Below are 12718 nucleotides of genomic sequence, written 5' to 3'. Positions count from 1 at the left end.
CTTCGTAAAAGAAGATGTTTACTTTATAATAAACTTATTAGTTATCTTAGCTAAATTTTATTTTCACAAATGCAAATACAGTAACAAAAAACCTAATTTTAAACATTACTATAATGATGTTTTATGTTACATAAAATTGATTAGTGGATCACTTAACAAAAAGGCTATGAAAACTATTACTATTTGTAGTAATTACAAATTATTTGAATGTATGTAATTCTTTGTATTACACCCCCTGGCATATGTTAATTTTGTTCTGATTGTATACATGTTCTGTATACTGTTTCTTAATAAAGTTTAATATTTTGAAAAAAAATTAGGTAATAAAAGAGTGAACGAGCACGTATCTGAACTTATGAATAAACAGTCTGCGATTCATCAAAAAAAAAAAAAAGAAAAAAAAAAAGCCTTCTTCCTCTTCTTGAAGCCGCGGCCGTCCTGAGTTCAACTTTAACGCCATCCTCTGGAGTAAAATAAACACATCCCAATCGCCTCCATACCTTTTCGAAAATATTTATGCTACATTTTGGCAAAACTTCTGTGTTTCCCCCTAACTCCATAATTCAGTATATCATGTATCAAAGCGATCCTCTGGACTTACGGGTAATTAATTTTTACAAATAATTATTCAAGTATTACATGTATAAAATAGCCTGAGAAGTCTGAATTTGACCAAAATAAATAAATACATATTTTTATTTATTTATTTAAAGTATGCGCTTTATAGTGATATAATTATTTCACAAATTTTAAGATTAAAAAGTAAATTTAAAACAATCTTTAAAAGTAACGACTTTAAGAGATACTTTTTTAGTGTACCACGTGACCCGGCTGTCAAAGATGGCCCCCTCCTACTGGGTGTGAGAGGACCGACAGCTGACAAAGGAAACAAATCTGTCCAGAAAGGACGGCACCGATTCATAGCGATTCACTGCACACGTCCGCTCAGACAACGCAGCGCTTGTATGGTATGTACGCTTGTCTTTGTCAGCCTGTATTGTGCGTCAGTGCTGCCAGTAGTTACTGCTGGCGTTTTGCTAGCTCTGTACAGTGAGCTTGTTAGTCTGCCGTTAGCTTGATGCCGTCAGAGGTTAAAGCATCCTCGGCTGCCAGAGAGACGCGTTCCTCGGTGTAGGGAGAATTATCTGGCCCCATTGGGCTGTATGAATGAATGAAACAAACTGGAGTTTTATTGTTTTGATTTTCTTTCCCTAATGTATCCTTCAGCTTTCATAACCATTTGTTAAGCATTGCCTCCATAGCTGAAACAGAACTCACACTACACAGACAGCTCAAACTCCGACCCCCACAGGAACAAAAGGTTGCAGCTGATGTGGAAAGAACATGTGTTTCATGTGTGGCCTTTTACTCGTGCTATCTGAGCTGTGTGAATTTCTCACTGACGGGGTGAATTTTCAGTGTGGTCATAGTTCATGGCAGGAAGCAGATAAAGCATGATCAAGGTTCAGAGTTAGAATAACGAAGAAAAGACTCAGCATTCAGTACAGTAGCATTTGAATCTAATTTTTTCACATTCTTCTGTTTGTTGTGATCTGTATTTTTTTTTTCTCTTAAATGCTAACACTTTTTCCCCTTTTTCCTCGGACATCCATAGCAAAGGAAAGTTACCTTCCAAATGATGAAGCCTGTGAGAGAGAGGAAGTGACAGAAGAAGGCCTTCATTGCTGCACACCATCTGTTCAGATCAACCCTCCTCCCTCTTTGTGAGCGCCCACCCTGCAGCCATGCAAATCAACCCGGTGCACGTGGAGTCCACTGTAGTTTTGGCAGTGGTACTATGTGTCCACATGGCGGTCTGGAACCAGCACTCCTGGTGCAGCATAGCCCTGGTGATACAGGCTTTCTATGTGCAGCATAAATGGGACCGTCTGCTCAGGTCTGGGGGTGCTGTGTTCCAGTTTCGCCCTTCAGCGAACAGCGGCATTGTTCCGGCCTCTATGGTGATGCCTTTGTTGGGCCTGGTACTGAGAGAAAAGTGCTCTGCCTCAGGGAATGTCTACTTTGAGCGCTTCTCCATGGTGGTCACCATCACAGGCATGATGCTAGCCCTGTTCCTCTCCCTGATTGCACTGGGAATCACAAGACCTGTTCCCACCAACACTTGTGTAATTGCAGGGATGGCCGGCAGCGCAATTCTCTACACCACAAAGCAGACCCTGACGGTGTCTGAGGTCATAGAGGTCTTGGAGGTGCTGCTGATCTTTGTCTATCTCAGCCTGATTGTGCTTTATCTGCTGCCACGCTGCTTCACGCCCGGAGAGGCACTCCTCATTGTCGGTGGGATCAGCTTCATCGTGAACCAGCTAATCAAGCGCTCCCTGAACCTGGCGGAGGTCAAAGGTGACCCGGTGAACTATTTCCTCCCGGTGTTAGTGGTGGGCTCGCTGCTGCTGGGCGTTTTCTTTGCCCTGCTCTTTTGTTTCATGGAGTCTGAGAGCTGGGGGTCATCGCTCTTCTTTCACATGATGACAGCCGTTCTGGGTCTGGGGATCTTGATGCCCTGGCTGTCTTTGTTCATCGGTCGCCACCCCCTCATGTGGTTGTTGGACTTCATCACGTTGAATGACAGGAGACTCTGCCTGCTGGTGTACTGGGTGTTTCTGTCTGTCGTGGCAAGTTGCGTTGTGCTACATCAGAACTATCAGCGCCAGTCGGGTTCCAAGAAGCACCAGGCGTCGACCATCGTCAGGAAGTACTTCCATCTGATTGTAGTGGCCACCTACATTCCAGGGTTGATCTATGACAGGCAGCTGCTCCATGTGGCATCTGTGGGTTGCCTGGCGGTTTTCTTGTTCCTGGAGTATGTGCGTTACTTTCGAATCAGGCCTTTTGGTCAGCTGCTCAGGCAGTTGCTCACTCTGTTCCTGGACGAGCGGGACTCTGGGCCTCTCATCCTCACCCACATTTACCTGCTACTGGGCATGTCTTTGCCCATTTGGCTGTTTCCTGGACCCTGTGCCCCTAAGGGACTACTTCCAGGGGCGGGTGGCCTGGTGCCCTACGCAGGTGTGCTCGCGGTGGGAGTTGGAGACACTGTGGCCTCTGTGTTTGGCAGTACCATGGGGGAGATCCATTGGCCCGGCACCAAGAAAACCTTAGAGGGGACTGCGACATCTGTGTTCGCCCAGATCATCGCCGTGGCCATGTTTCTCATCTTTGACAGCAGCATCAATCTGAACACCACCTACTCATGGATTGTTGGCTCCATCACTCTGGTGGCCATGCTGGAAGCCTACACCTCCCAAATAGACAACCTGCTGCTTCCACTCTACCTCTTCATCCTCCTGTTGCTTTGAATGGACCGATCATACAAACAAGCAGATCCACTGCCTGTTTCTCAGCCATTTCTGGTGGTGAACTTGGGACAAAAAAAAAGCTGTCTTTCGTAGTCTGTGGAGATGATCGGTAGTTATTTTTGACCAGCACAATGCGATTGAAAGCAGTCAGATTAACCGACCAGGGTATCGACAAACCTTTACATGCGACAGTGTTGGCATGACAGTCTGTTGTCTTTAGATCATTTTCAGTATCCTTTCCAATGACCAGTGGAACATTTTAGATCAAGTCTGAGCCTTGCGACAGAGGTGGCGTATGTTTTCTCTGCCACCGACACCAACAGCTCCTAAATTATGCAACGGGAGACTCAGTTTAGCAGAGTGTGGAGGGGGAAAAAAAGTGTTTCTTAAATAGAAATCCTTTTTTTTTTTTTTTTTTTTTTATAATCAGCAAGAAACACTCAAAATGTCCTGTCGTTTTTATTTCGTAAACAGATACATGCCTTGTATTGCCTTTCGAAGAACATAAGTTAACTTTAAATTATTGATATGTCTTTTAATCAACTTTCTCACGTCTTTATTATTATGTTTGCCTCCCTGATGGCAATATGAAGAAGTTTCTTCTGAAAATACTTGCCTTAAGAAGTCTATTTTCTATCACACACAACCTACCATAATAGAAGCTGTAGACGCTAGCATGGCAGCCCATTTCAACTCTTATTTAAAGGGCTGATTTATACTTATATATGGTAGAAACACACTATGCTCCTGCATGAGACTGATGTGATAATGCAGTACTGTAATGTGTATGCCGGTTGTCCTACCGCATATATTTTTGTCAGATAAATCAACTTTGCTTACCGGTTTGTGGTTTAATGGGACCCTACACCCCTTAAATATCTACATTTCCTTGTAATACTGAGCCTTTAGTGTTTTGGGGGTTTTTTGGACATTGTAGATATGCTTTTGGGCCACACCCATGCACACAGGCCTTTACGTTTTGGCAACTTTTACAGCAAGAGTTACTTCTAAATTATTGTTTTATGTGCTTTATAGCAATATACTATAATTTCTATTGGGTTTGATCTCGTCATTTGCAGAAAAGGAAATGGAGCTGTTTTCAGTTCATCTGTAAAAAGTGTTTCTTTTTTGTATGTTTGTTTTTGTTTGTTTGTTTTTAATGTTCTGATGATCCTGCTGGTGTGTTTCTTTTTCCAACATTCTTACATTCTGAAAGAAAAATTTAGTATTGCATGTTTCAGAACATCTGAGAACAAACAAAGCTTGTTTTGGGGTTTTTTTGGGGGGGGGGGTTGTTGTTGTTTTTGTTTTGTTTTTTGAAGATTGAGATGTAGGACCTATGTGAGCGACTGTATTTTAACAACACAAAGATTATCCCTTCGCTTTTTCACTTTGATTTGTGACACTAACACGAGGAGTTTGAATGCTGCGCTTAATAATTACACGTACATAAAGCTTTGTCTTTTTCATTTTAAGTTGGGTCTTAAAATGAACATACTTGAAAGCAGAGATGCTCACTGTTGTCTATAAATGGAGGAATTCATTGTCTTATTTGGGCACAAATCATTTAAAAAGATCTTGCACAAGAATAAAGCTGTTGACAATGCTGATGAAGAAATGCTTAATAAAGGTGGGTGGAAATGTCAGTTGCACAGTGAAATCTCCATGGAGACTTGATCAAAAAAAATGTTTATTTAAAAAAAAAAAAAAATTTCAGCCACAATTTAAAACACTTTTCCAGCAAATTTATAATTAAGTTAGAAAAAATTATTAGTCTAAATGCTGGTTAGTAAGGAACCAGAGATTGGCCAAGCTTGCGGTTTTTTTTTTTTTTTTTGTGATAACTTGACATAAGCAGACTGGCTAAGCAGATGCACAGACTGAATTTGTCAAACTGGAATACTGGCGGAAGAACAGTATATTTTCCTAAGGACGATCAAATCGGCACAAAAATGCAAAAATTTCAAACACAGTATATCGGATGAAAGCAACACTGCTGCAGGTAAATCAGCAGCGTGTGAGACTGATCGAAAACGCGTTGTACAGTATGTAATTAAAAAAAAAAAAAAAAAATCCTATGAATGTGTGTGTGCTTTAAGTGTTTTGACTGAAAAAGTGCAATATCAATAAAGTCTATTTAAAGCCAGGAAGGAAAGCTGGTTAAATATGGAGTTAACAGACTTATTACAATGTTATTAAAACATGGTTTCAAGTGTTAACATAATTATAATGCTGCATGCTGCAAAATCAGTCTGGTGTTGAGCTGTTTTCTTGAGGCATGCAAGAAAGTTTAGGTGTAGTCTTTCAACTGCAAACCTGCTGCTGTTAACAGCCTGAAACCTGCAGAGAACACAGCAGCTAATCCATGGCCTGGACTTCCTTTAAATATATGGTTACTATACACGTGATGAGCATGTGTCACTTTTGACATGACCAAGGAAAAAAATGCATCTCAAAGCCTCTTTCCCAGATGTACACCATTTCAAAGAAATGCTCAACTGGGTCTTCCTTCCCTCATCACTTCCTAAAGGTCGTGGCACATGGTATTCCCTCCCTGCTCCTGGTAATTCTGAAGCTTTCTTCCTGTTAAGAGGGAGTTTTTCCTTCACACTGTTGCCAAGTACTCACTCATAGGGAGTCATCAGATTGTTGGGATTTTCTCTTCATTATTGTAGGTTCTTTACCCTAAAATATAATCTATATTTTATATAAATAGAAAACTGATTTAGTGCTTTATAAACAGAATTGTATTGAGTGGCAAAGCATATCAAAACATTCATTTTGAATGTCCCCCAGAAGAACTATTCTGGAAGTTTAAGATATTAACAAAAATGTTTTGCAGACAGCACAGCACAGCACAGGGTTTGTGATTGGGGTTGGGGACCACCTCTGTGGAGTTTGTCTATTCTCCCTATGCCTATGTGAGTGATTTCCAGGTAATCCGGCTTCTTCCCACACTCCAAAAACATGTAAGTTAGGTTAACTGGTGGTTCTAAATTGACCATAGGTGTGAATAGACCGCAATAGACTGTGAACCTGTCCAGGGTGTAGCCACCTCTCAGTAGCCCAGTGACTCCAAATTGTTCAAGTTTAGAGAAATGGATGGATTTACATTACCAGTCAAAAGTTTGGACACAAACTATTTCAGGTGATAACCTCATGAAGCTCATTGAGAGACTGCCAAGAGTGTGCAAAGCAGCAATCAAAGCAAAGGGTGGCTATGTTGAAGAATGTAAAATATAAAACATGTTTTGAGGTATTTCACTTTTTTTTTGTTAACTACATAATTCCATGTGTGTTCATTCACAGTTGCAATGCCATAAACAGCCATAAAAATAAAGACAAACCATTAAATCAGAAGGTGTGTCCAAACTTTTGACTGGTAGTATATCTTATTTATACATGTCTATTTTTTCTATGTCTTTGCTATCATGGGTCATGAATAACACTTGGCTACAATCGATACAGGAACAATAGGCTGAGCTCAGGATTCAGCCTATAGTTTTCTTGTGTAATAAGATCCTTTTACCCTTATCAGAAGAATATTGCAAGCACAGCCATTCTTTGGGAAGTTAATGAAACAGTATTATCTGATTTTTTTTCCTTGATGATAATATCATAGATGCTGGTTATTCTTTGGGAGCAGCACCGGATGCCAAAGAATCCTTCAAGTGTAGAGAGGTGGGAAAGGGAGGTCTTCAGTGGGCTGCAACCTTACAGGACCAAAGAGATGGAAATAAGATGGACAGGTCAGGCTTGGGAAATTTCTTTGGAGCATCTTGTTTCATAAAGTTTGCATTAATGAGAGAACACTGATTTTCCATACAAAACTAAATGCTGACATATACAAATCTAGATATGTTGTATGAACACACACAAGGGTTGTTCTAAACAAATCTGTGCTTATTTGAAGTCTACTTGACGTGTGCATCAACACAAAACTGACATTAAACAAATTAATGAGGAACATCTCTATTTTACTACATGTTAACTGAGACAATCACTTGCCAGAAATATGTAGTCAAATAAAAGAAATGTCACAAGGCCAGCCCACACGGATAAAGTCTCACCAGTTGTCAGGGCTCCAGCGGGTCTGCTGGGCTTCCATGATGTGGAAGGTGTAGACATGACGAGACTCTTCAGAGGTGTTTTCAGCACTTCGATGCACCACCTGTCCGTGGATCAGGATGACACCACCTGAACAAGGGAATTTATTTAAGGGCCGATGGCGCGATATGGCAGCCTCGCTTCTGTCAGTCTGCCCCAGGGCAGCTGTGGCTACAACTGTAGCTGCCTCCACCAGTGTGTGAATGTGAGAGTGAATGAATAGTGGCATTGTAAAGCGCTTTGGGTGCCTTGAAAAGCACTATATAAATCCAATCCATTATTATTATTATTATTATTATAACAGTGCAGAAAAAGAAAAAAACTCATGGCATTTAATCTAAGGTGAACTGTCCTGAGCTGTCGACGGTCAAAAGTTTCTTTATAAGCAACAACATTTTTTTTTACAATTTCAGTTGCAAAATGTCACAAAATTCAAAAATGCATCCATCAATCACCGACTAAATTTAGATTTATGCTAATGACCTTTTTTCACTGGTGCGGCAACAAACTTCTCGTCATCGTATGTCTGCTCTCTACCGATAAAGTCGGTCAGGGGAAAGGTGCCCTTTGGAGTACGCACCATACGTCTAGTGATACCGCCTGGGGCAAAAAGAGAAAATATTAAATTATAACATGCAATAAATAAACCTTAAAAACTATTTCAGAAATATGTGGCAGAGCAGTAGCTGGATAACATATACACTATACAGACATTCTGGTAGATACTTACTGTTGTGTGATCCTGGGATAAACCACAGACAGCCATTGTTAATAGTAGCATCTTCCAGGGCAATCCACACCCCCATAACTCTGCCCAGGGGCTCCGTGTACAGAAATGTAGCATCTTGGTGTGGAGTCACTAAGAAACACATGAGAATCCGCTATGGATATAATTTAAAATTATATGAATGTATACAGACAACCACCTCTAAACTGAAGGTTTTGTTATAGGTTTTGCATCTAACTAACCAGATGAACCGTATTTACTTTGTTAATAGAAGCCTGACATAAAATAAATCTCTAATTTCCTTTCCATAAAACCGTATTTTGTCAGTGACACTGGAATTCCCAATCAGCTATCAGCCAAAAGTGTGCAGTGTGTCCTTAAAGAATTTGAGGAAACTGGACAGAAAGAAGTGGCAGACATGGTGGATGCTCTGTCATCGTTTAGGGATAAATTTCTAAATTAAACATTTTCAGTCATGGGATGGCCTCCCGAAATATAGGTCATATTATACAGCATCTGGAAAACACTGAACCTTTTAAACTTTAACAAGGTTCCAACTGCGACTTAAATTCAGCTTCATTACAAAACAAATATTGATGGGATTTAGAATAATGCTAACCTGTGTTTAGGCTAGTCGCTTTCATGCCTCACTTTCAGTAGAATGAAATGTCATGGCAGTATTTTGGCACCCCGTTAACATAAACTACCATCAACAAAAGGCAAAAAGATGTAAGTTTCACAAAAGGTGGAATTCATGGCAAAACAGATTTTACCGGTATTCCTAATAATGTGGCCACGGCGTAAATGTTCCATTATTTACAAGGTTTTTATGTCAGTTTTTTTGCTTTTACTTTCGTGTTTTTATACCAAATTTGAGTGTCTTTAATATGAGACAGAAATAAGGATAAGAAGGGATCTTTGGTTAAAAAATGTGATCGGGAATGTGTACTCATTACTGACAAAAATATTCTGCTGAATTTTCTTACCTTCCCCACCGATGCCTGGTTGCTGTAAAAGATAAGGTTCTTATTTCAGTCTTTACGTTTTAATAAGTCATTATGTAGCACTGTCTAACAGTATAAGGCCATTTACCTTAAATATGAACATACTTTGGAGAATCACAGGACTCACTAGGCCCAGCTTTTTAGCTATGCCCTAGGAGAATGACATTTCATTGGACAGTTAGTTATTCTGTGACTCAGTAAATCATTCTTTCACTCCGTCAACCTGTTAGCTCACCTGGACTTTGGGCGAATGTGTAACCTTTTCGTACAACGGCTCATAGGCATGCAGTGCTAAAAGAAAAAAAAAATACCTAGCAGTTAGGAGATTTTTATGCAACAGTTTATAGGCTATGTGTTGTTGGAAAACCCCAAAAGCTCACCATGTCCAACTTTATTTAGTGACCGCTGCTTGGGTACAATAAACTCCCCTGCAAGGTGAGAAAAGCATCATCTCATTTTGGAGTTTCACAGCATGAGAAATGAAAGACAGTGTAGAAAGAATTTCACTGGAACTCACCTTTGTCATCAAAAACCCCTTTCTCAAAGAAGAATCGGATCCTATCTCCACTTGTGATGAAATAGTCAGCATTTCCCTGCAGGTCAGAGGGGAAAGACACCGACACTGACTACACTGTTGACATAAGAGTCTGCTTGCAGGGTCAAAGAGGTCGAGGCAAATAACTGTAAATGTGAAGCTAATTTTGTAGAAAGACTACAGGAGGGTGCGCACTCAGCTGCCTTACCTGCATCTGCAAGTGGTGATGTCATTGGAAGCATGTGAAAGAAACATTGTTCAAAGGAAAGCTGACAGTGTTAAAGATCCTGTGCAGCGTTGGTCATTGGGTCACCTGTGTTTTTAGCTGCTCATCATGGTAGGTGGAGAAGGTGGTGCGGCAGTGTTCGGGGACATCCATCCGCTCCACAATCTCTGCCATCCTCTGCCTCAGTTCATCACACTCCTGGGAGGTCAGCAGCCCGTCCAGAACCACGTATCCATCCTCCTGGTACTGTCAAGGAAATTTGAGCCGTTTACAGACAGAAGGAGCAATAACTGAAGCACCGAGGCTCGTCCTTTCGACCTTTCATGCCTGCTTTTCACACAAAGGTCTCTTTCACATTTCAAACTGAAGTCACACCCAGAGTTTAATTCACAGCCATGAGACGTGAAACACATTCTACATATTAAGGCCGGTTCCCAGTTTAAAATTGCATAATTACATTAAAACAGCTGCATAAAATATTTGAGTTTTGTTTTTTTTATTCTTGGCTAATGAGTGTCTTGTGTTACTGATTTCTTAAGGATGACAGCTGCATCATAATCCAACAAGAGGAAAAAAAACATGTTTTAATTGTTGTCCGCCCTGCAGCATTGTTCTGTTTTCTGCTGCGTAGGATTTAACCCAACCGGAGAGAATGTGTTGAAAAATAGTTGCCATCGGATAGTTTAAGTACATATATATTTTATAAATATTATCTTATAAGCTTGCAAACTACGGCAAGATTACAAGACTACAGCATGGCCTGGGTTAGTTCCTGCTTTTCTGTAGCTTACAAGAACAGAGTAAGTGTTGGAAAATGGGGAATTTACTCCTGAGGGCACATATGGTGTTTTCCTAGCTGAAACAGGGGGCGTTTACTGACGCCAGTAGACCACTTGTGGCTGCAGGGTGTTGTGCATGTGAAATGTACATTTCATTTGAATACAGCGACAAAATACAATCTTATTACCATATATAATACGGAAGAGGCTTCTGATGCACAATCGACATCGCAAAAGTAAAACTGTTTTCTATTCGAAGCAAACAGTGATCAAATTGCTAATTATTTAACTGAGCATTGGTAATTTAACTGTAAACTGCACTTCCATGTCATTTTCATCGGTATGGGAAAGTAATCCTCACCCTCTGCACATCCTGATCTGTCATAAAATCCATGGCGTTCCGCTGAGAGAAATCCACTGCACGGGACCGATGCGCCTGCGTCTCTCCCCCTGGTTGAAGCACAGCCTGTTCGTATCCGACCACGTGACGTGTCTACTTAAATTAAAGTGTTATCATACAGAGACCGTAATAGGATTTCTGGACCTTTGGCTGTATCCCAATTCAGGGTTTGCAGCCTCAGAGGCCACATTTTAAGGCCGATTACGTCACAGCGACGCGCCGAAGGCTGTCCCAATTCAAAGGCTGCTCGAAATGCGTCCCTCAAATGACTGCGGTCAAGTGAGCCCTCACTTACGAAGTCGCAGTCAAGCTAGCCGCCCCGCCAGCCGCACCTAAAATGTTGTTGCACTACTCTTACGCATATTACGGTATAGGTGCCGACTGGCTTAGAAACGCAGTGTTTTCTGTCCTGACACTATTTTACTTCACAATCCACTCCCAGTTTTGGTTAATCTCCACTTTCACCCCTGTGATCCACAGCCCAAATTACTGTATGATTCAGAGAAAATTAACAATAAAATTTACCCAATTTACTCAACTATACTTTTAATGTCCTCATCTTTGAGCTCAGATTACAGGAAAACTGAAAGAGGTGACGCAGATATCTCACTGGATTCTGACTCTGGGTGACCCCCACTCTGCACCCTGTGATCCACAGCCAAAATTACTGTACAGTTTTTGAGAAAATTGATAGTAAAATCTTCCCATTTTGCTTTACTGTACTCTACATATTGACATCTTTGATCTCCGATTACAGGAAAACTATAAGAGGTGACGCAGATATTTCACTGGATTATGAATCTAGGCTGTCGCCACTCTTCACCCTGTCATCCACAGCCAAAATTACTGTACAGTTTTTGAGAAAATTCATGGTAAAATCTTCCCATTTTGCTTTACTGTACTCTACATATTGACATCTTTGAGCTCCGATTACAGGAAAACTGTAAGAGGTGACGCAGATATTTCACTGGATTATGAATCTAGGCCATCTCCACTCTGCACCCTGTCATCCACAGCCAAAATTACTGTACGGATTTTGAGAAAATTGATAGTAAACTTTGCACAATTTACTCTACTGTACTCTATATATTCTCATCTTTGAGCTTAGATTACAGGAAAACTGTAAGAGGTGACGCAGATATCTCACTGGATTATGACTCTGGGTGACCCCCACTCTGCACCCTGTGATCCACAGCAAAAATTACTGTACAGTTTTTGAGAAAATTCATGGTAAAATCTTCCCATTTTGCTTTACTGTACTCTACATATTGACATCTTTGAGCTCCGATTACAGGAAAACTATAAGAGGTGACGCAGATATTTCACTGGATTCTGAATCTAGGCTGTCGCCACTCTGCACCCTGTCATCCACAGCCAAAATTACTGTACAGTTTTTGAGAAAATTCATGGTAAAATCTTCCCATTTTGCTTTACTGTACTCTACATATTGACATCTTTGAGCTCCGATTACAGGAAAACTGTAAGAGGTGACACAGATATTTCACTGGATTATGAATCTAGGCCATCTCCACTCTGCACCCTGTCATCCACAGCCAAAATTACTGTACGGATTTTGAGAAAATTGATAGTAAACTTTGCACAATTTACTCTACTGTACTCTAT

At 40.7% G+C, this 12718-nt stretch overlaps 2 protein-coding genes across 3 annotated transcripts; one reads left to right on the top strand and one right to left on the bottom strand.

Annotated features, from left to right (window-relative positions):
• The first annotated feature begins 835 nt into the window (after window positions 1-835).
• Window positions 836-5467, top strand: dolk (dolichol kinase). Its single transcript, XM_026173418.1, has 2 exons — window positions 836-968; window positions 1616-5467. Exon 2 carries the CDS (start codon window positions 1746-1748, stop codon window positions 3315-3317), a length of 1572 nt encoding a protein of 523 aa, XP_026029203.1. The 5' UTR covers window positions 836-968; window positions 1616-1745; the 3' UTR covers window positions 3318-5467.
• A 1080-nt stretch (window positions 5468-6547) lies between these two features.
• Window positions 6548-11289, bottom strand: phyhd1 (phytanoyl-CoA dioxygenase domain containing 1). Of its 2 annotated transcripts, XM_026173416.1 has the most exons (12): window positions 11057-11289; window positions 10004-10162; window positions 9899-9904; window positions 9673-9748; window positions 9536-9583; window positions 9391-9446; window positions 9244-9306; window positions 9138-9159; window positions 8155-8283; window positions 7908-8024; window positions 7388-7514; window positions 6548-7030 (listed from the first exon to the last, which is right to left on the bottom strand). In XM_026173416.1, exons 1-12 carry the CDS (start codon window positions 11087-11089, stop codon window positions 6985-6987), a joined length of 882 nt encoding a protein of 293 aa, XP_026029201.1. In that variant the 5' UTR covers window positions 11090-11289; the 3' UTR covers window positions 6548-6984. The 2 variants fall into 2 exon arrangements, with proteins under 2 accessions (XP_026029201.1, XP_026029202.1); XM_026173417.1 differs by lacking the exon at window positions 9899-9904.
• Window positions 11290-12718: the final 1429 nt, after the last annotated feature.

This window comes from Astatotilapia calliptera, chromosome 7 (assembly GCF_900246225.1).
Source record: "Astatotilapia calliptera chromosome 7, fAstCal1.2, whole genome shotgun sequence".
Taxonomy (NCBI): domain Eukaryota; kingdom Metazoa; phylum Chordata; class Actinopteri; order Cichliformes; family Cichlidae; genus Astatotilapia; species Astatotilapia calliptera.
The sequence above is the reverse complement of the archived record's forward strand: the minus strand, read 5'-3'. Positions and strand labels throughout refer to the sequence as shown.

Coding starts and splice junctions, on each gene's coding strand:
- dolk (XM_026173418.1), top strand. CDS start 1,746: ATGCAAATCAACCCGGTGCACGTGGAGTCCACTGTAGTTTTGGCAGTG.
- phyhd1 (XM_026173416.1), bottom strand. CDS start 11,089: ATGGATTTTATGACAGATCAGGATGTGCAGAGG. Junction 9,447..9,535: donor ACTAAATAAAGTTGGACATG/GTGAGCTTTTGG, acceptor TTTTTCTTTTAG/CACTGCATGCCTATGAGCCG. Junction 7,515..7,907: donor TGCCGCACCAGTGAAAAAAG/GTCATTAGCATA, acceptor TCCCTTGTTCAG/GTGGTGTCATCCTGATCCAC.